The 21,506-nt window shown below is 38.9% G+C and overlaps 1 protein-coding gene across 1 annotated transcript in view; it reads left to right on the top strand.

Moving 5' to 3' along the window:
* Positions 1–21,506, top strand: part of SLC1A1 (solute carrier family 1 member 1) — a 60,637-nt gene that overhangs the window by 35,071 nt on the left and 4,060 nt on the right. The window contains exons 3-10 of the mRNA XM_065655670.1: positions 4,951–5,043; positions 6,808–6,922; positions 10,092–10,134; positions 11,980–12,087; positions 13,486–13,670; positions 15,698–15,805; positions 20,555–20,677; positions 21,206–21,400. Of these exons, the coding sequence (XP_065511742.1) occupies positions 4,951–5,043; positions 6,808–6,922; positions 10,092–10,134; positions 11,980–12,087; positions 13,486–13,670; positions 15,698–15,805; positions 20,555–20,677; positions 21,206–21,400 (970 nt within the window). The remainder of the gene's footprint in view (positions 1–4,950; positions 5,044–6,807; positions 6,923–10,091; positions 10,135–11,979; positions 12,088–13,485; positions 13,671–15,697; positions 15,806–20,554; positions 20,678–21,205; positions 21,401–21,506) is intronic.

The following is a 21,506-nucleotide window of genomic DNA, read 5'->3' as shown; positions in this document are numbered from 1 at the left end:
TGGTCCTGTGTCAGCAGAAGAAAAGAATGGGAACTTCCTATTTTCTGACTAAATGTCTCAGATGTAGTTAATGTGAAGCACATTGCTCTAGGATTTATTACAGAGTCCACAGTACTTTACCCGATGCAGAGATAATGACACTGCTCCAGAGCAGTTTCACTGGCACACTAGTGCAGGGTTTGAAAGATCTCAGCTGGATTTTTATTCAACAAAAACCTGTGGGTATTTCAAAGTTCAGGAGCCATTTGGGCATGGCGGACAGGTCTGGTTTGTGACTAGGAATGTGTCTGAATGATTTATCTGTCTCTAATACCTGCAGAGTTGTGGGGTTTTTTTTTTTAGTAGCTACTTGGTTTATTTTACCTGGCACATTATGCATTATTTGTATTCCCGAAGATCTGAGTAACTGTTTTTGAAGACTAAAAGGCAAGTGCAGAAATCATTGAGAACCTTATTACATCTCCTTGGAAACAATAAGAAAGCTGTAGGCCAACCTGGAGGCAGGGAAAAGAGGGTGACTCAGTTGGCAGTTGAGCAAAGACACTCTTGTATTTAATGGGAGTAGAGTTGTCATTAGCAGCAAAAGAGAGAACAAAGGAAGAAAATCTGAGGACTGGTTTATGTTCAGAGTGTTCCAAAACAACCTTTCTAAGCAGCAAGGCAAAGAAAGACATGTGTTTATCACAGAAAGTTTAGAAAATCAATTTCCTGGGTCTGCATGAAACTTCAGCAGCATTGGTACCATTGAAACACGTATTTCAATGATTTTTCAAGACTTCATTATAACTTTTCCAGTACTTTCAAAATTGTAGCTTTGTTTAGGAACACTGTCTTTCCCCCTGTGACACCAAAATGGAAAAAAACCAACCAACCAACCAACCAAAAAAACCCCAACACTTTGTCAGAGAGAAAATAGATAGGTAAATACTGGTCTTTCAGAAAGACGCAACCTTGTGTTATACTAAAGTGTATTTTTTTCAAGTCTGTGAGAAACTGAAAGAATGATTCATGCTTCCATCAGTGGCTACTGGTAAACATTTCTATTTCATATTTAGGCCCAGTTTTGTATAAATCATACTATTCCCTTAGGTAAAGTAGCTTTCAACAGTAGCATTTCAGGGAAGCAGCTCTAAAAGTGTATGCAAAACAAGATTACGAATGAAATTCAGAGGGACTTCAAAAGTTGCAGATGACTGATGCTGCTATCATCCAGTCTTAACAGGACTCTGATGCATTTAACAGGCAGATAGGCGTTCTAAAGTAAGAGTCGGAGAAGCTTTGTTCCACATGCAAAAACCAGTAGTTGAACACAACACAGGATTAAACTGGTCAGTTGTTATCATTCCATTTTTCCACTTCTGATTTTTTGCAAGTTTCACAATATTGTCCTCCTTTGTGGTTATTTTTTAAAGAGGAAGGTTGTGGGAATACTCTAGCAATACAGCAAAAATAACAGCTGTAAAAAGAAAAGAAAATAGAGTTGGTAGGTTTCCTGGCAATACCAGAAAGAATTCAAGTTAAAAAAAAAAAGACCATATATAGAATTTAAAAAGTTATTGCAATATGAAGAACTGGTGAATTAGAATTTTCCTTTTTTTTTTCTCCAGCAGTTAAAATGAGATGTCTGTATATCTTACCCCAAAGTATGTGCCTCTTTTGTTCTGCTGAGGGTCCTGTACCATCCTCATCCCTGTTGTTCTTTGATGCCTCCTAATATTCTGACAAACAAAATTACTAACATCAGTCTTGTTATTTATCCTCCCATCCTTTCCTCACAAAAGGTGCATATACAGTGTTGCAAAGGAGAGAAAATTGGGCAAAAAGAGATAAACAGTACAAAGAGCTTTGACTTGGTGACTGTAACATAGAAAACATGGAAGCTGGATTGCAGAAGGCAATTGATTCCCAAGTATGGCTCCAGCTATTAAAGCCTTAACTTTGTTCTGCTAAAATAATATGGGCAGAGAGGCAGATAGATTAACAGATTTTAACACCAGTTGGTGCTTTTCGTTATCATCTCCCTTATGTCTTGTGTGTCACAGCCACAGAATTGCATTCCATGATTTAGTGGCTGTAGCTGAATTGGAACATGTTTTGTAGGAAAATTTAAGGAACTAATCTGAAAAACTACAGTTTTAAAATTCCTGGGGATGGAGGAATACAGTAGGCTACATTTGCAGTTTATCTGCTCAAAGGCTGAGGGACGGGAAGAGCAGATAAAATAGTTATAAAAGTTTAGTGATAACCCACAGTAAATACCCAAGTTTAATTACCCTGTTTTTGTGATCTTGTAACACTGCAGGCTTTCCATTTTGAGTAGCATGTGTGCCATCCTGGTTTGAGAAATAAGTTTTCTTATGAACTGAAATCGCTGTTAGATGTATGCTTTGTTTAATACATCTTCCATTATCTATTTCAACTATGTCCAAAGAAATTTTAAAGGCATGAGATTATTTCAAAGGAAATTTAATTTTCAGTTGTCTTGAAAAGAAGGTCATACTTATCAGTTGTAATGTATTATCAATTGCTCACTAATAACAGTGGCATATATTTGGAGAGAAACCTGGTTTTACGTATTGTGTTCTCCTGTGTGCAACAAACTAACATGAAAAAAAGGAGCTCAGCAGTTTAAAGCACCCAGTGCGAACCTGTGTCTGTGGCACTTGTAGTGAACGCTACTTCGTTTTCTAAATAGAAGCTTAGTCCTGAATGCAGATTTTTTTTCAGAGTACTGCAGTTTTCAAAAAAACAAAAGCCATACCTGTAATCCTCAGAGCATACTCATACAGTCACGGCTGCCTGACTGATTCGCGCGTTTTTACAGCTACTAGGAAAGCAGCACCGACATGACAGTGGAAGCACAAGCTGGATTCCAGCACAGCCTACTCACTTACAGGATCATTATCCAGTTTAAAAAGGCAGGGGCAAAGTTTTATCTTAATTATACCTCTGTAACTCCAGTGGGCATAACAGTTTGCAAAGGGATTTCATTTGGAGACAGAAGAATGGCTGTAACAGAAACTAATTGTGGAACCTTTATAACTGAGTACTCCAGGGAAATAACTGTGCTTGATTGTTAGGCTCTTGGCTGAGTCAGCATGACTGTCAGGCAAAAACAATATTAAGGCAAGATTTGTGAAGCCCTCCATCCCATTATAAGATCGTTATCTTACTTCCACTGTCTGTCTTACTGCTATTTACAGTTGATACAACAAGCTTTAGAAGAAAATTCCATGATTTCTAGCTTTTATTAGCCTTTCATTAAAAGATATGGAACTGTAGCAATACCAGTTTGCTCTCTTTTAAAAACATGATGTAAAGTCTTCTAAGTTAATTTATCAGGTGCAAAGGTTTCAACATTGACAGCCTTTGAAACCGGCTCTTCTGTTGTCCATAGAACCCATTATTTATTACTATCCATTCTCAAGAGTTCTCACAGCCGTAATTTCCACATCCGATCCCACAGCAATGCAAAAGTCCTCCTTTCTACCTGTTTTTTCCCAGTCCCCAATGTGAGAAATGAAAATGGTGGCCCAGATTGTGTGTCCAATCTCTTGTTTGAGTCTCAAACAATATCCTTAGTGCTGACAGCCTCCTGTAATAGCTGTAGCATTGCTTTTCTTCTGTGCATTGGTCTGTGTTCCCTTGCTATATGAATAGTTCTTCTATTATCCTTATTTCCTGTGCAAGTGAGATGGTCTTTACGTCATTATTTCTGCATGTATATGTAGTTCTTCTGTAGTCAGTCTGATGATACACTGTCTCATGGAAGACACGAAAATAATCAAATAGATGATGAAATAAAATAACCTTCATTCTCCCCTCCCAGTACTATTTGAGTTTTGAATAACAATTAACAGAACAAGTAAGGCATTATATGAATGCATTAGGCGCAAGTTGTTACTGCTGTTGATATACCTTCTGAAAGAGACTACACATGGTTAAAGTATGCTTGCCAAGATACTTTTTGAGCTCAAAGATCAATAAGTTACATTCATATCAGAAAGATGTTTTTTCTTCCTTGGTTATTTGAAACTTTTTTGTTTTCGTACAAAGTCATGCTTCTCTGAAGGTAAACATCCTCATGGTGTTTTTTTCTTTCCTATACAATCGGATCTGGCCAGTGTTTGATAATCTGACTTTATAAACATAAAAATATAAACATATCACAAATCTGTAATAACGAGATAGCAGTGAATTACTAACTAGTGTGGATACAGACAGTCAAGTTTTACAGTCATAACGCTCATTTTACCCTGGTCACTGAATTGTATGTGAACAGATATAACTGTAAATCGTTTAAACAGTTAAAAAATACTTCATGAGCAGTTTATTATAATATTGTTGCCAGAAGTTAACTTGGCCTCACAGTAACACTTGCCTCAGCATTTTCCCCACCTTCTTTAGCAAAAACTACCCTCAATTCCTGACAATGACAGATAGAAGTAGAGGAGCGGGAATAGCTCAGACTTCGGAAAAGCTTTAGTCAAAAAAAACCCCAAAAAACAAAACTTGTCTGTATGTGCCTTTGAGCAACCTGAGGTAACCGCCCTGAGCAGCTCCCTTCACATGACTTGTAGTTCTACAGCCAAAATGTGAAGAAAGTGAAGCTATTCTTTAAGTGAATGTGGAAATCAATTGTAACTTGCTGTCATAAACCTAAAAAGTCTAATTCATCACAAACATCAGGGAATCAGATAAGCTCAATATTTTTTTCTAGAAAAATCCAGGGAAACCAGATTTTTGCAAAGAAGCAGAAGCAAATGTGTTGGTCTACTACAGATGTTTTTCAGAAGTGCAACTGTCAATTAGGTATCTAGAAATATCTTGAATAAGGAAAAACTTCCCGCACAGAAATAAGAAACAATAAATAGTTGCCTTTACAAAAACAACATGTTTATTCTAAGACTGTTTATTTTTAGTGTTTTGTTTTTGTGGTTCCTTTTACAGGTGTTGCTGCTTTGGATTCCAGCGTTTCTGGGAAGATTGGTTTGCGAGCAGTGGTATATTATTTCTGCACCACAGTCATTGCTGTGATACTAGGTACTCTGTGATACTGTAACTTAAGATCCTCAGCATCACATAATTACAAGTATACAGTACTGTGACTGGGGAGACAAGTATACAGACTGTGATGGGGAGAAGACAGGAGTCATACTGAACATCTTGACATACTTGTGGCCAAATACAGGGAGAAGCTGGTCTTGCTGTTCATGTTGGGCTGTGTTCATGTCCAGTATGAAGCCACAGGAAATTTCGCCACACATTTCGGTGCAGGGAAGATTAGGAGCTCTACATGTAGGTGAACAGTCACCAGCAGTGGGAAAGCTGAATGAATATCAAAGGCCAGCCTTAACTACAAAGCGAATTTTCTCAATAGCAAAATTATAGATTGTTGCATATTCTCAGATGCGAGAATGTATAATGTCTCTCACCTGAAAGAGTGACAGAAAGTACTGCTTTCCTTCATCTAATTTCCTTCCTGAAAGGTTTTTCCCCTCTGTTACTGCCAGGCTCCACTCCTGCCTCTCTGAAGTCCACATCTCCGCTTGCAGGAAGTTCATTCCTTACAAATAACCTTGAAATCCTCCATATTTGCTTAAACAAACATCTTCAGCCTGCCTTCTTAAATACGAAATAAAATTAAACCTTCCTCTGTCAGCTGGCATGTAGTTTGTAGCTTATCTTTGTATTTTGTTGAGCCTGAGTGAATACGGTGCCTAGATATCACCCACTGAAAAGAAAACTTGTATTTATTGGAAGGACAAAATGTATATCGTATGTGGCCTACTTGTAAAATGAAGCAGTATTTAACAATAGAAGAAGAATCACATACAGACATAGAAGGCCAGAATAATTTCTAGAGGTTGCAATACTGAGAGTAATATATCACTGTGGTTATACCATTTAGGCTGTCTCATCTGTCTGGGAATTTTCTGTGAATACGTAGTGAGGAAAATTAATAAAGGCTAACATCGATATGTATATAACTTTGAAATTGTCCCTACACTGAGAGAGGGGTTAAACCAGGCAATCTCCAGAGGTCCCTGCTGTTCTAAGTTATTCTATGATACTATGATATTACTTGTTTCATTGTGCTGGGTTATACAAATTCAGTTCTTTTATTCACAGATGCCTTGTTCCTGGCTGTTTGAAGGGCCATCCAAATGCCTCTTTCTCCCTACAATGAGATTTGGTAGTTTAATTTGCCTTAGGTTTGTTTGGATTTGGGGGAGAAAAAAATAAAGTATATTTGGAAAGGCCTAGTATTTCATATAATAGTAAAAATGCCTAAAAGGAAGCCATTAATGAAGAATTTCTTGCCCATAATTTTTTATTTCAGTCTGTTTCTCAAGCCCTTCTCTTGTGTAACTTTATTGCTAAGAAATTTCACCGGAACATCCTGTTGTACTTTGAGGTCACAGTGCAGTGCCCTTGTATTGATATCTGAAAGCTAGTAACAGAAAGAGCTGCATAAGGCAACAGGTAAATAGCAATTCAAAATATCACCATGCAAAAGTTGCAGTAGTAATTTACCTTTTTGGTAAACAGTAGTGATTTAGTACCATACGTGGGAAAACAAAGCTAGAGTGCCCAAGTCCAGTGGCAAGGCCACAAGTAGCTCATGTGTCCAGAGAACCCACACATTTAAGGACACCAAGCTGAACAGCCCTGAATGAGCACCCAGGGGAAGCATTTGTTGAGTTTAGCTCATGAAGAATTTAGCTACATGGGGGTACACTGAGGCAGGATGCACCAGTGCCTCTGCTTGTACTGTGAGCTCTTCTTCTGGTTCTCCTTCTGCAGGGATTGTCTTAGTTGTGACCATTAAACCCGGAGTGCCTCAAACAGCCAATGAGATTGATAGAGTGGGCAGTACCCCAGATGTCAGTACTGTTGATGCCATGCTGGATCTGATCAGGTGAGGTTTTCTATTTTAGTTTCCATACACTTGTTGCAGAAGTCCAAGCAAATACAAATACATTCGTGATGTATAATACAATAAAAATGCTTTCTAATGTTGTTCGGATAAGGAGAGAATAACTTGTATTCCAACAGATTAAACATCTTAGAGTGAATTCAAAGCAGTTTGTTAAAAGAAAATTCTCCTTATATCATAGGCTTTGGTTAATAAAACAAAGACAACAAAAATTCCACCTTTGCAGAAATTGCTGTGAAAGGTTTACCTGTTATGAAGAAAATAACCAGAAAGGCTTGAATGGTTGGCAGGTTACTGACTGGCAGCTTCTGTGTCATCCAGCATAGACAGCCACCTGAAATTGCAGTGTTATGTTTCGCCTCCTCACGGGTAACAGACCCAGTATGCAAAGGTTTCTTAGGTTTACACAGTCAACAAGTTTGCCACATCACCAGCATCTAAGGCAACCTTATAATGAGTCTTTCCTCATCAGCGTCCTGGAAAATGATAGATACTTAAAGTGGCTAGAAGAAGGAAACCCCTAGGAAAGTCTGCAGAAGACCTGAGCAGGTTTTCGGAGCAAACATGTTTAAGGCATTGGAAAAAATTCACAAAATATGACTGCGCTTCCAATAGTGGCTAAGCAGTTCCTTCAAAACAGTTTCTGTTGATTAGTCTTTTTCTCCAGCTGCAATTAGTCTCTGTTCTGTATCACTGTTCCTGCTCACTGTTTTCTTTTTGTAGAATTTTTACTTAATCTGTGATGTCGGGCATTGGAACAGGCTGCCCAGGGAAGTGGTGGAGTCACCATTCCTGGAGAGGTTTAAAAGATGCTTAGATTATGTTGTTGGGCACACGGTTTAGTGCTAGTGTTGGCTTAATGGTTGGACTTGATGATCTTGAGGGTCTTTTCCCACCAAAAGGTTTCTATGATTCTATGTAAGAATCAACTAGTGCACATCTAAAATTGGCTTTCTCAGCATTTTTATTTCTGGAAATGTGGCTGGCATTTGCAGATGCAACTCCAGATACACAGTTCTTTGACATCTCTAAAATACAGACACACACACATATATATATATGTATATATCTTGTAAAAATCACTGACCTATTTAATAGCAAATGTCTGCTGTCATCTGGGGCATCTCTGCCCCAGTACAGATCGAGGTAGACCTCTTGGAGAATAACTCAATTTCTCTGACATTTGTATGTGAGGTAGTTAACAGTCCTCAACCCCACAGACTCATGTTCAATTCTTTACAGCTCTTCCCAGCCTCTGTCCTCTCCTACATGTGCATAACTGGAGTGACAGCTCCTTGGATGGCTCATCTCATTCCTCATGGTCACTTGCCCAGCAATCAATGAGAGAACCCGCACAGTCAGCTGCATTATAAAACCTAGTGCAGTCTGCTACCAGTAACTTCCATGTGAACATTTCCACACATATTCACAGGGCTGATTTAGTCCCATGCACAAAAAAGTCTTCCTGTTATAAGAAGAGTTGTTGTCACAGATGGAGTGGTGCACTTCACTCACAAAAGAGAAGCAATAATATATTTAATTGATATGAAACAGTTAACAGAATTCAATTGTAAATGTGACAGTGGTTTAAAAATACTTGATGGCAAGGAACACTTGATTATTTACATCATGGAGGACAGGCCAAGCCAGACACGTTGAGGAGACCCTCCCGTTGGTCAGGTAGTTCAGAGGGGCTCCCCTTGCTTTCTGAACTCCTACTCAGCAGAATCGAGGTGTGGCTGGACCCAGTCCTAGTCCCAGACTTGGTCAGCAGGTTGTATCCAAAGGATAATATGTACACAACCGAAAGATAAAATCTCAGCAAAGCTTACGAAGTTTAGCAAGTTATTAGCTACTTACCAGGGATCTGTTGTGGCAAGGAATTTCTCCATGTCGAGGAGTAAAGAATCTGTGCAGCGGGTGTAACTGTGAGTGGTGTCCCTGCTGAGAGGAGATCCTGTCGTGCAGCCCACTGCTGTGCAGGAGAGCTCAACAAGCTCTGGGCTGTCCACTGTTTATGGAGTAAGGTGATTGACATATATTTGCACACCAGCAAGCTGTCTGGTTCACTGCACCAGACAGCCCTTGGCTACTGTGTCGCCATCCCTCTCCCCAAAGTCCAACTTCAGCCAATGCAGCTGCCACTGCTGGTTGTTGCTTAAGCAGGGGTTTGAGGTAGCATGCTGCCACAGGTGTGAATTGGAGTTCAGAGTATTTGGGGGTTTTACTACAGTTTATAGCTCAGTTTTTTGTAGACAAATTTAAGACTGAAAATTAGGAGTTTAACATCTGAAATCCTCTTTTAAAAGAATTACAGTTACTTTTCCTACTTATTTATATTCATCAGATTTCAGATCCAAATCCAGACAGTCTTGGAAAGATTAAAGAAAATCCCACGCTTGTACAAATGACTCTTGCCGCTGAAGAAATTTTGCTTTAAAAACTTAAAAAATAAAGGCAGGAGTTTGTGAAGGATCTAGAAAGGAGATAAAGACTTTTGCTTCAATATATAAACTGACTTTCTGCACTGGACTGGGTATTCAGTAAATACCTAATTAATGATTTTTTCTGTAATCATTTGAATCTGAAATTGTCAGTTGGAAAGGTGGCACACAACTGGGTTGCACTGCTTCTCATCTAATTTTCTGATTTCTCAGTATGAGAAAATGGTTCTTGACCCTGGAATAACATATGGGGATCTTCCATCAGTCAAGATTAATTTCTAATATCAGTACTAAAGCAAAGTATGCCAAATATCTGATTCTTCCAGCACAAAGTTCGTAAGAGTTATTTTTTTTCTGCCTATATTTGACAAATTCCATAAAAATAGTATGTCCTGTATTCCTCATGCAAATGATGGAATGATGCAGCAGGGAAACAAACAAACAAACAAACCCCACCACCACAGTGGGTTTAGCACCTTACCAACAGAAATGTCATATACTGAAAAATAAGCCAGAAAATTAAACAGTAGGAAGACAGTCAACTGATTGTTTTGAGTCCTGAACCTTTAATTTCTTGGGACTTTATACACTGCTTTCTGGAACACAACTTGATCTGATTTTACAAGCAGGAGATTTTGTAATTTTGTTTATATAAACAGCTTGTTCTTAGTATGCTATAATGTTGAAATTGCTTTACTTTTTGACAGGAATATGTTCCCAGAAAACCTTGTCCAGGCCTGTTTTCAGCAGGTAAGTTTGAACATTCCTCTTTGCTACTGTAGTTTTTATTGCTAACTACGAATTGTTCTTCTTTTATGTCCCCAAGAACTATGTCAGATAAGAATTACTTCTGAGAGATTCAGGAGTATCTCAATCTCCCATAAAAAGACTTTTTTTTAAGGCATCTTGGTTTTATTTCCATTATGATAAACACTCTGTTACCAGCTATTAAGCCTTTGATATCTTGCAAAAAGGGATCCTTGTTTAGGAGCTGGGTGCAGAAACTAAGCAGTGTATAAGACAAGATTTTTCCTTTTGGGATAGACAGAGTTAGAAGAACTATGTCATGAGGATCTTTTTCCTTCTTCTTAGAACCCCTCAGCGTCTGATGAAATCTACATACCTTAGCCCTCACCTTGGTGGATCTGACATCTAATGTCCTTTGCCAGACCTCATAATCCATTTTAAGGAAAACACAGCCAATTGCTTGAGACTATTTGAGACATCTTTCAGAAAAAGTGAGATTTGCAATATGAAGGAGGGAATTGCTGTCTATATAGCAGATTTACTTCAGATTCAGTCATCTTTATCTGTAGATATATCAACTGATTTTTGTGATGCTGTCTGCTGCTTGCTTCTTTTTGTCTTCCCCCAGCAGCTGCCGACTAGTTTATCTGAGGTCTGTATGTGAGGTAGTTAACCTTTCCCAGGAAATTATGTTAACTGTCCTGCTGTGCACATACTGAATATATTTCCAGTTTATAAAGTTCTTTTTGTAGTTTTTCTCATATGTTAGTTACTGTCACCTGACACTAAGGGGACACACAGAGATTCCTTTAGGGATCCTTGGCAGTACGACAACAGCACTAAGTCGTAGTTACAGGTAAGCTTTATTTTCTGAACAGGATATTATGATTAGTATAGCACAGAATTTGTAATCAGAATAGCACAGGATTTCTATAAGCAGAATCGGTGTAGTACAATTTTATAATAGCACCACTTAGCTTATGGTTTCTAATCACCTGGACCCTCTGCCGGTTGGGTCAAATCTTAATATGTGGTTTGCTGTGTCAACATAACAATCAGAATCTATACTCAAAAATCATATAAAAGAAGACGAGTGACTCCCTCAGTCCTTGGAGGAAGCAGACGATGGTGGGAGCACCTCTGGCCACTGAGGGTTCCCACTCTCACTGTCCAGCAGTAATTCTGGTCCCAGTTCCCCCTTAGGACTTGTGACTGCTGGTTTTACAGACGGTGCTCTGGGCACTGTTCCGCTTCCCTAACCTGTGGCAGGGGCATCAACACCACCTGGGTGGCTGGATGCCGGGGACTTCAGGCCCAGTAAGGAAGGGAGTAGTCAGCCTAGTGCCCTGGAACCTTGAGGCCTGTAGGGAGAGAAAGACAGAATCTGGTTCATTTGCTTGGTGCACAGGACCTTCAGAGCCTGGTCATGGGGGGAAAGGGGACTAATGAATTACCGACTCAGGCACATGGAATGTCTGCCTTATCCGACGGTTAGTTGTGCTACCTACATTACCAGCGGTCAGGTTGTGCCGAGTGGATCTTCTCTACAGACCTCCCCTGAGATGGCTGTCAGCAATTTTCTCCAGACAGTTTATCCCAGCAAAAAGACCCCTTGCCATTGTCAGGAGCTGTATCTCATCCCCCACAAGACTGCACCAGGTCCTCAGGGCACCCAAGGGCCTGAGGAATGGAATTTGCAGCATATTATCTGTGAATCACTTGTTTGGTCTGCAGCATCCGAAGTACAGAACTGTGATGGCTCACGTGAATTGGGAAATAATGTGTTTGTCTATTTTTCCCTTATGTTTCTAAATAAGTTCTTCTATTTTTAAAAAAAACCTTTTACAGTATAAAACTAAACGTGAAAAAGTTGAAGCTGCGACTGGCGTGGATAAAAATAGCTCCACATTTACCGAAGAACCTGTTACAACTGCTACGACAGCTGAGGCTTCAGAGGTGTGACCTTTATTGTTGCATTCCTTCATAATATATGGAGTGAGGAGAAAGAACATGGAATAAATTTGGTTTAGTTGAGGTGGTTAGTGATTGAGAAAAGGAAGGAAATTGTACATAGATTTTAGCAAGGGCACAGAACTTAAGTAAATGCTAGAGGTGATTATGAGGATCTTCAAGTAGCTTTAAGAACTCCAGAGGACTCCACTGGTAATAAAGCAGTCCGAAGATAATAGATGATGTGAGAAAATAATCTATTAATATACTTCATTAAATGTATATGCTAATGAATTGTTAATTTGCTGAGAAATTAAAGCAAACAGCCACTGTGGAAAGGCTAGATTTATGTCAGCACTAGATGTCTGAGCAGCAATGCAGTAACCGTAAGCACAGCAGAAAGAGAGGAATGGAAAATAATAATTTTTTTTTTTAATGGAAAGAAAAGTAATGGAAGGCAATTATTAATTAATAGATCATCACTATGAAAAAAAGCGTAAAGGGACAAAAGTGAAGAAGAGATTTAACAATCGTCTGATTAGAGGTTTGGAAGGCATGTGGGGGCGTTGGTGGTTTATAAAGCTTAGAATTACACTGGAAAGGGAGAAAGCAATTCGATAGCATATGAACACAGAGCTACGAACTGTACCAAATCAATATGCATTTTCTTATACTGCTTCCAATTTTCATCTCATAGTAATGAGAGCATGGGAACAGGAGCTATATGAAAAGACATGAATTAAATTCTGAAGCAGGATGTAGTGAAGAATTGCACTCTTTCCTTCATATGTTCATACTGCACACAGAGAAATGTGTGAATACCTACATATTTTGTAGGATTTTTATGTTATGTGCATCCCATTCCACTATAAATTATACAATTTCACTGAATTTAGCTGAACAATAGATTTTAAGCTTTGGCCAAAATTGGACACCATTGTCTCAGTTCTTGTGCAACAGATTATTTATCTGAAATCCAGACACAAACTCTTGAGTTTCTCAGAAATAACCGCAAGGATGCTACACCAGCTGTGTTTTGTTCTCCACAGTAGGGCTTAAGTATTGAGCATATTGAAGGCATGACTGTGGATACCTAGACCTTGCCATACTTTGTGTCGGAAGTCTATAGAAAGGGCAACATAAATTAAGGAGTGCTTTATTCCCTGCTAGGGTTTGGTCAGATCCTTGCATAGCTTTAAGATACAAAGCTTTCAAAAACAATTTCGTTTTACGTTCATTCCAGAAGTTGACCACTTGGCACAGCCAGAAAGGGAATAACATGACTGGGGAATAGCTCCATGTCTGTTCAAGGAAATATCTAAATATATTTTCATTTTATAACTCTTTTAAAGCAAATCCTGTGTTTTCTGATAGTAACTTTTCTCTCTTGAATCTTGTCTATAGAACAAAACCCAAGAATACAAAATTGTGGGCACGTATTCCAACGGCATCAATGTGCTGGGGTTGATCGTCTTTTGTCTTGTTTTTGGAATGGTTATTGGGAAAATGGGAGAGAAAGGACAAGTGCTGGTGGATTTTTTCAATGCACTGAATGAAGCTACAATGAGAATAGTTCAGATAATAATGTGGTAAGTCCAAGGACATACTGGCATTTTCTAACAACTTCTTTAAGTGGGTTTTGTCATTGGAATGGTAGGAGGAGACTCACACCTCATGTTTACTTTTGTGTAGTACTTTACAGCAAACATCTTTAAAACAAAGGCTAGTAAAAAGTTTCCTTTCTACAGAATTTGATCCTTTTGAGGAAACTGTAGACAGGGATTCCACTTACTATGTGGTAAAGAAATAGCTCTGTTGGTACACAAGAAACCGGAGTTTTTCAGACATTCTTGGTGGAGGTTTATATCAAACCAGTACAACTGCACTAGTGCTTTGGAAACTGTGGAAGCATTACCACCCACATGCCCTTCTGTCTTGAACACTATTCCCTGATACCCATTATGTTCACAGTATAGCTGTCCTTGGAGCGAAGTTCTTTTAGAAATATAAATTAATATACAAGCCACAGCACAGAGCAAAATCCAAAATGCTATGCAAAATACAGCTTAGCATCATTTGCCTTCTGCTAATAAGTTTGTGAGACAACATTCTTACAATTTTCTCTAATAATATTCTCAGGCAGGAAATGCAATTTAAAAATGTAGCAACTCATCTGATAGTGTTTGGTTGGACTTCACAGCTATTCACAGAGCTTCTGTCTATGCAGATCACAATTATGTAATGAGGACTATAAGCACACACAATCATTTCCAGAACTTGATCCTACGTGTGAAATACCTTGTGCCATTTATTACAATGCTCTGCTCATATCCATGTTTCACACAGTTTATCAGATCTGGCCCTTCCATGGATTGTTCTTTCATCCCAGCACACTTGCTTGTAAAGCAGTCAACATCTCCAGGGTTTAGTTGACACTTCTTGCTGCCTTTAAATAAAGGTAAATTAGTTTCTGCAACTATTCCTGTGCTGGGCAGCTGGTTCAGTCCCCCACTGAGTTACAGCCCCATGAAATAAATTTGCTCACTCTGGAGCAAATTACCATTAACGAGACCCAAGAGTTAGCACATGCCACAAATACAGCATTTTACACATAATCAGACTGTCCATAGAAACACAGGGAGCCTGTGTTTCTACAGATGTGAGAGCTGTTGTCTTGAATAAGGTAAAGTTGGATGTTGTTAGTGTGAGGAATTAGTTCTGCTTTCACCAAGTTCAGGGCTCAGAAAGAACTAGGAGACCCTGCTTTGCACAGAGACAAGGTACTATTTTTTTTGTGAGATTGCACACATGCATTTTATAAATTTATCATTCATATTTTAAAGTGGACACATTTTATATATTCACAAATTTATAACTTGGTTTATACTACTCAAAGCTCTGAAGTGGCAAATTGTCTTTATGACAGCCTGCTCTCTGGTACCAAAAGGACCAGTGGAGCTGGTGCTAACATAATTCCAGATTTTTTGCCTTGAATTTTCTCTAGGCAGTAGGCCCTGCAGCTATTTGTTTCTGTAAGGCATGGCCTTGTCTAAGTTTACTGGGGGAGGAGGGCCCTTTCATCAAGCAACACACTGATGACTGTACTACCCCAACATACTAAATTGACTCTTATTCTGTGCAGGTGACCCACACTTAGCCTCCAGTGCTGCAGGGCAGCTGCTGTAAGCACAGAAGACCTTTCCCATCTGTGTGTAATTGCAGAATGCACAGATATGGGTCTCAGCCCTGCAGACTTCTGCCTCCAAGTAACCTTATGGTTATGCACAAACATTTGCTGCAATAGGGCAAGGCCCTCTCCCCTTCACTACTTCTGTATATTCTGTGACACCAGGTCACAGAGCACTTGTTAGACTATACAAAGGGGTACATTTACTCTGATTTCCTAATTTTTTCATGATCTCCATTATAGTCTTGCTGCAGGTGAATAAAGTCAGTTGTATAATAGAACATTAAAAAAAATCTTCAGCTGCGTAATACAATATTAAAAAGATGTTTCATGTGTTGTAAGAAGTTATACTGTACAAGAAAGTATCCCATGGCGAGCATGCAATATTTCTGAGAAGGCATTTTTAATTGCTTTGTTTTTGCTTTCTAGGTATATGCCAATTGGTATTGTGTTTTTAATTGCTGGGAAGATAATAGAAGTGGAGGACTGGGAAATATTTCGTAAACTGGGTCTTTATATGGCTACAGTAATAAGTGGGTATGTAATTTCTTAAACATGAAATTAAATATATGCAGGATGTAGAACTCAGTTGATTACAAGTCATTTATCCACAACACCCAGCCTTTCCTAGGTCAGAGACAAAAATTCTTGTCAGTTGAAATTATGTGGGAATGTGTGAGGATGTTCTGAATGCACAGTTTGCTGAATGCATGTTTTGTTTTAAAAAGTTCCTGCCTTGCATTCTGAAAAAATTAAAGCAAAGGCCGTTCTTGTATTCATTGTTTCATCTTGTCAACTATGTGCTGAAACAGATACCATTGTATTTTTGAGACTGGTAGTGCTTCTGTTAGATACTAGAAGTTGGAAAAGGGTGAGGTTGTGAATTATGGGGGTTGGCAGCCTACTGAAAACACATGAATATCTGGATTAAGTTGGGAACCTCCATGAGACGTGTGGCTCCAGATGTACCAGCCCACACCCAGCTCCACTGCCCAATACAAATGCACAGCAAGTGCAGTGCACAATAAGTGATACCAAAGAGGAAACTGATCCCTTCCCACCTCTCTGCAGAGCGAGTGTCGAGAGAAGCCCTGTTAACTCCTTCAAGCCACAGGTACCTGGTGAAGCTGCAAAAGCAGCAGTTGCTATCTGAATAACTTAGCTAAGTGTCAAAACATTTTTTCTACTCTTTGTCTAGACCCTTGGCTGTGTAGAACATTCTAGAGTAGGGGAGGTTACACCTGCGCAGTGTGGAACCTTGCAGACACGGAGCCTTAGAAGGGGCAACTTAACTGCTTCAAGTGATACAGGTTATGATGCTAGACCATCATGTATCTCCGAGGACTATGCTACAAAGAACCCGTTTGATAGATAAATGGGTAGTACAGTCCCGATAAGTTAAATGCATTTAAATTTCTATTTCCAATTCAGTGAAGCGTAACTTCTAGGCTATCTTGGTTCATTGCCTTAGCATCCACTTGTATAATTCCTTCAGTATACTAAGGATTTATTCACGTTTTGTCTAGAGGCTAGATCCAAAGTTGTTCAAGAGGTTCTTTCCCCTTACTTTCTGCATATGCATGCTATACTTCAGACATCATTCACACGCTTTCTGACAGCCAAGCAGAGAGAATGGTAATATACCAGCCTTAAATGCAAAGTTCTCTATAAATAGTCAAGAAGCATCTCTTTTTTTGTGCATTAATCTTTGCTAGATAATCATATTTATTTCAAAGTTGGTGGTTTGTTTTATGCATAAGCCAGCATGTTTGGACTAGCTGTTCAAAAATCATTTGAGATATAATGACTTTCTAAGTAAAAATTACAGCTCCAGGAATAGCACTGAATCATGACTTTTTCCAAATGTTACAGAGATGAGTGCAAGTTATGTTTGTCTATGCATAATGCATTTTTTGTGAGTTCTACTTAGACTTGGAAAATAAATCAAATTTATAAAGGATGCAAAAGTTGATGTTTACCAAAAGACTGTAAATCAAGAGACTCATATTTTCTTTATAAATTAGAAATGAGACCATGACCACAAGTTAGGTAGGAGTCATTTATAGAATGACACTGCATCACTTCTGCAGGTTTTCTTGTGTTATTAGCTCAGAGGAGGAATATGTTGGGTGGATTATTACTGCCCTTTGACTTCAGTTTTAGATCAGATAGCAAGTTTTACAGTTTTAGAACTGATAGCAAGTTTTATGACTGTTTACATATTAATAGTTACTATTCGTACTGTGACAGGGCGTATCTTCCTTAAGATGTGTGTGAAGACACAGTGTCTTCTCCAGACTACTTCAATTGCAAAGTAAACTACCACCACGAATAGTCTTCTGTTTAGCTGGTAATCATGGGTTTGACAGGCACAACAATTTTAAGTAGGTTCTCAGGTGCCATCAAAAAGATTCTAAATAGTAAGGCTGCCCACCTTTACATCCTTGGAGAGAAAGAGGCTCTGTTCCACTGAACTCCTTTGCACATGCCATGATTTTCCCAGATGGTGGCCAGGTGGATCTCTGCAGCATTTCTCTTGCGGGATGGCCTACAGCGGGTGATGCTCAAGGTGCTGTGGGGAAGGGCTAACAGCAGCACATCGCCTGCAAAGCTGACCTTCAGGATGGGCATATTGTAATCAGATCACAGGAGCAAAGATGACAATGTACACAAAAGGCTATAGGCTGCAGGGAAAAGGTGCTTGTTCCGCATTTTCCGACTTGCAAGAATACCCTTTTTCCCATGTCTCAGCAATCAGGAGAAGTTCTTTTTCTTTCTTTTGTGTTTCTTAAGCACTGCTCTTCCCACCATCTTTTTGGTTTTCATCCGTATTTGCTTGACCTTGTCTGTTTGCAGTGTGTTCTGTTCATCAGTATCTTTTGTAGCGGTTTATTATCCTCCCGTTAAGCCTGATGCTGAGAGTTACAGGTTATCTTAAACATATTTCTTGTATTCCCTATGAAGAAAAATGTGCAAGATCATGAGGGCTGCTGTGTCTTCTCCTCCTCCTTCTCTCCTTTAACTTCCCTCTCCAGCTGATCTTCTATCTCACATTCCCAGCTTTATTATTCATGACCTTTCACATCCTCGGCCCTTGCGTCTCTCACCCACCATTGTCTGCAGCACATCTCATTCATTCATTCATTCATTCATTCATTCATTCAGGTCACCATGAGGGGACAGACTTCCCTCAGTGTCTCTGCTCCATTGGCCACTAAATATCTTCAGCCTCTCACTTGTGATGGTTGCAGTGTCAGGTTAAGGACATGTTAGCAGTCACAGAGGAGGAAAATCAAAGTAGGAGGCATAATCAAGGGCCAGAGGACTCACAGCCTGAGGTGGGGGAAGAACAAAGAAAAAGCTGCAGCAAATAGACTCTGTCTTGCTTACGCCTTTGTCTCTTCTGAAAGCAGCAAGGCAGCTGCATCTCTGGATGCTATAAGGAATGCCAGTGTGGGATTCTGAGAGACAAGATTCTTTCTATGTTATAATTGAATGCTATTAGATTTTTTGTTTTCAGTTCCTGCTGATGATTTTTGATATAAAATTTTCTGCTACTTGCTGTGAGTTGCATTTCCTTCGTGAAATAAGTATTATTTCTAATTTGTTTCATGACAATCAGTAGTAGCAAAGCAGACATGCACAGGTACTTTGTTTTGTATAATGCTATGTCCATGCTGCCACTAAAAAAGTGCAGATGCAATTTTAAAAAAATAACTATTTGGAAGTCAGTATGCTTCTAATGTAGATCTCCTTGAAATGTTTGCTCTCATTGGCATTTTGTTAAGACACTCAGTGACACCCATACCACTTGATAGTTTTTTCTATATGTTCTGCAGAATTCAATTTGTTACCAGGCAACATTGTATAAATTGTTAGGTTTCTTTCTAGAGGTCTTCACAAAATTTTATCAATACTTGTTGCATGCTGTTATTTACATTTGACTAAATCATTTCTTCACATTGAAAATGAAAACTTCCATGTCTGTTGCTTTTAAAAAAGATGTTTTTTCCAAGGAAACAAATAGTTAGGTTTTGGGGGTGATTTTTGGTGCAGTTGTGGATTTCTGTATTGTGGCTACTGCACTCTTAATTGCCTGGTTTTTGGCAGAACAAATGGTACCATGGTTTATCACTATCTTTATCAGCTGCTCTGAAATCATAAAGCACTATTACAACATAGTATCATTCTGAAGAACATCTTGTGAGGACAGAATAAAAATCCCCAGGTCATACGTGACAGCAGTTCTGGGCTTTATATTTGCAGGCTGTGACAATTTCTTGTCACAAGACACTGATGTTATAATTGTTTCTCACCTTGGAACACAGGAACTATTTCACAGACCCTTCACATATATTTCATTTCAGAGATACTCACAGCAGGCTGTTTACCTCTAATCTTAATGCCCACAAAGCTCTGAATTCGTATGCATTCAGGATTAATGCACAATGTTCAAAATTAATGCACGAGTTGAAGGATGAATTTGTCCCTGAGACTTACCCAAATATCCAGGCAAATACAGCTGATCAGCTGAAGTCAAGAGGACCATTTGATGTTTTGCATGTCAACACACTTAATTGTAAAAATTAATAGTTTCAAAATACAGTATTTCAGCATCTTGCAACATTAAATATGGTGAGACTACATATATCTCATTTGAACAGTCTGAAATGCCTCATTACATTTTAATTGTACTCCTAAGCTTACATGGTTTTCCATGTTTCCATGTTTTTTTTTTATTGGATCATGTTTGAATTTTCTGCAGAAAGATGTGGATTACATCTGTCCCTGACTGGGAACCATATTTACCTTTAATTCCAAAACATGTTCTATAATAAAGGCAGATAAACTTAGAAAAAATATTTGGTTTGGTTTTCTGATTTGTCTCTAGTCTGCAGTGTCAGCAGTTGGCAGTAGAGTGGAGTGTTGTAGCATTATTTTAAATCACTCTCTCCATATCAGTTTAAATATTGTTTATTACTTGAGTTTTCTCATTTTCCATCAGTTTAAAATTATTTCCAATATATTAGGTAATTCTTGTTCTACTTTGGGAAGAGAAACAATAATCTCTCTCTCCTTTCCAAAAGAAGGTGTAGAACAGCATTAGTTTGCATTTTTTTTTAAGATGGTATACTGTCTGTATTTTGAGCATAGGTGTCACTGAAGTCACCTTTAGTGTTTCATAAGTGTACTTGAGGACAGAACTAGGTACCTATTATGACCATCTTATTAAAACACAGCAATGAGATGGATCCATTTGTTTAACTAGTCTATTTTATTTTGCAGGCTTGCAATCCATTCCACTATAATTCTGCCACTGATTTACTTAATAATAGTAAGGAAGAATCCTTTTCGGTTTGCCATGGGGATGGCCCAGGCACTTCTGACAGCCCTCATGATTTCTTCCAGGTAAACAAAAGAAACATTTCTTTTCTGTAATGTTCTTAGTAGTAATTGCATTGTTTGTGCTCTGATTTTATTGCTACTTCGTTACATACACTGATTTCACCTGGACAATTCTCAGTCCCCTGGAGACTGAAATATTACTTTCATCACTATTTCTGTCATACCCAAAGGGTCTCTATAGATGGTGCTGGCCTCGCACCGAACACGAGTCTGCCTCTCCCGGGAGGACGCAGTTCTTCGCAGTGCAGTTCATTAGACACAGACTTGCTGGAGCTCAAGCTGTTGCACTGTTTCCGTGACTACACACATCATTATGATTTTACCATGTGATTTTGAGGATAACTAAGACTTGGTTATTTCTTCCCACAATTAGAAGAGATAACAAAAGTTACTTTTTCATGGTGCAGCCTTCCTGCCTGCCTTAGATCTCAGTTTGAGTTGTAGAGCAGATCAGGCTCTGAGGAAAAGGAAGGATAAGGGCAATGTTAGGCTGTTGCCTGTGCTTACTTTGTGTGTTTATCTGTGTTCCAGTTCAGCAACTCTGCCTGTCACCTTCCGCTGTGCGGAAGAAAAAAACTTGATCGACAAACGAATTACGAGATTCGTTCTCCCAGTTGGAGCTACGATCAACATGGACGGTACAGCTCTTTACGAAGCAGTAGCAGCTGTATTTATTGCACAACTGAATGACTTAGAACTGGATATTGGAAAAATAGTTACCATTAGGTAAGACTAATGCCATCACATGCATTTTGTTGAAGGTTTTTTTTTTTAATGAATGATACATTAACTTCGGATACCTCACAGGAAAGTTGGACCTGTCATTCACAGC

The sequence above is a fragment of the Caloenas nicobarica genome, chromosome Z (genome assembly GCF_036013445.1).
Source record: "Caloenas nicobarica isolate bCalNic1 chromosome Z, bCalNic1.hap1, whole genome shotgun sequence".
In the NCBI taxonomy this organism is placed as follows: Eukaryota; Metazoa; Chordata; class Aves; order Columbiformes; family Columbidae; genus Caloenas; species Caloenas nicobarica.
Note: the sequence above shows the minus strand (reverse complement) of the source record. Positions and strands in the feature narration are given on the sequence as shown.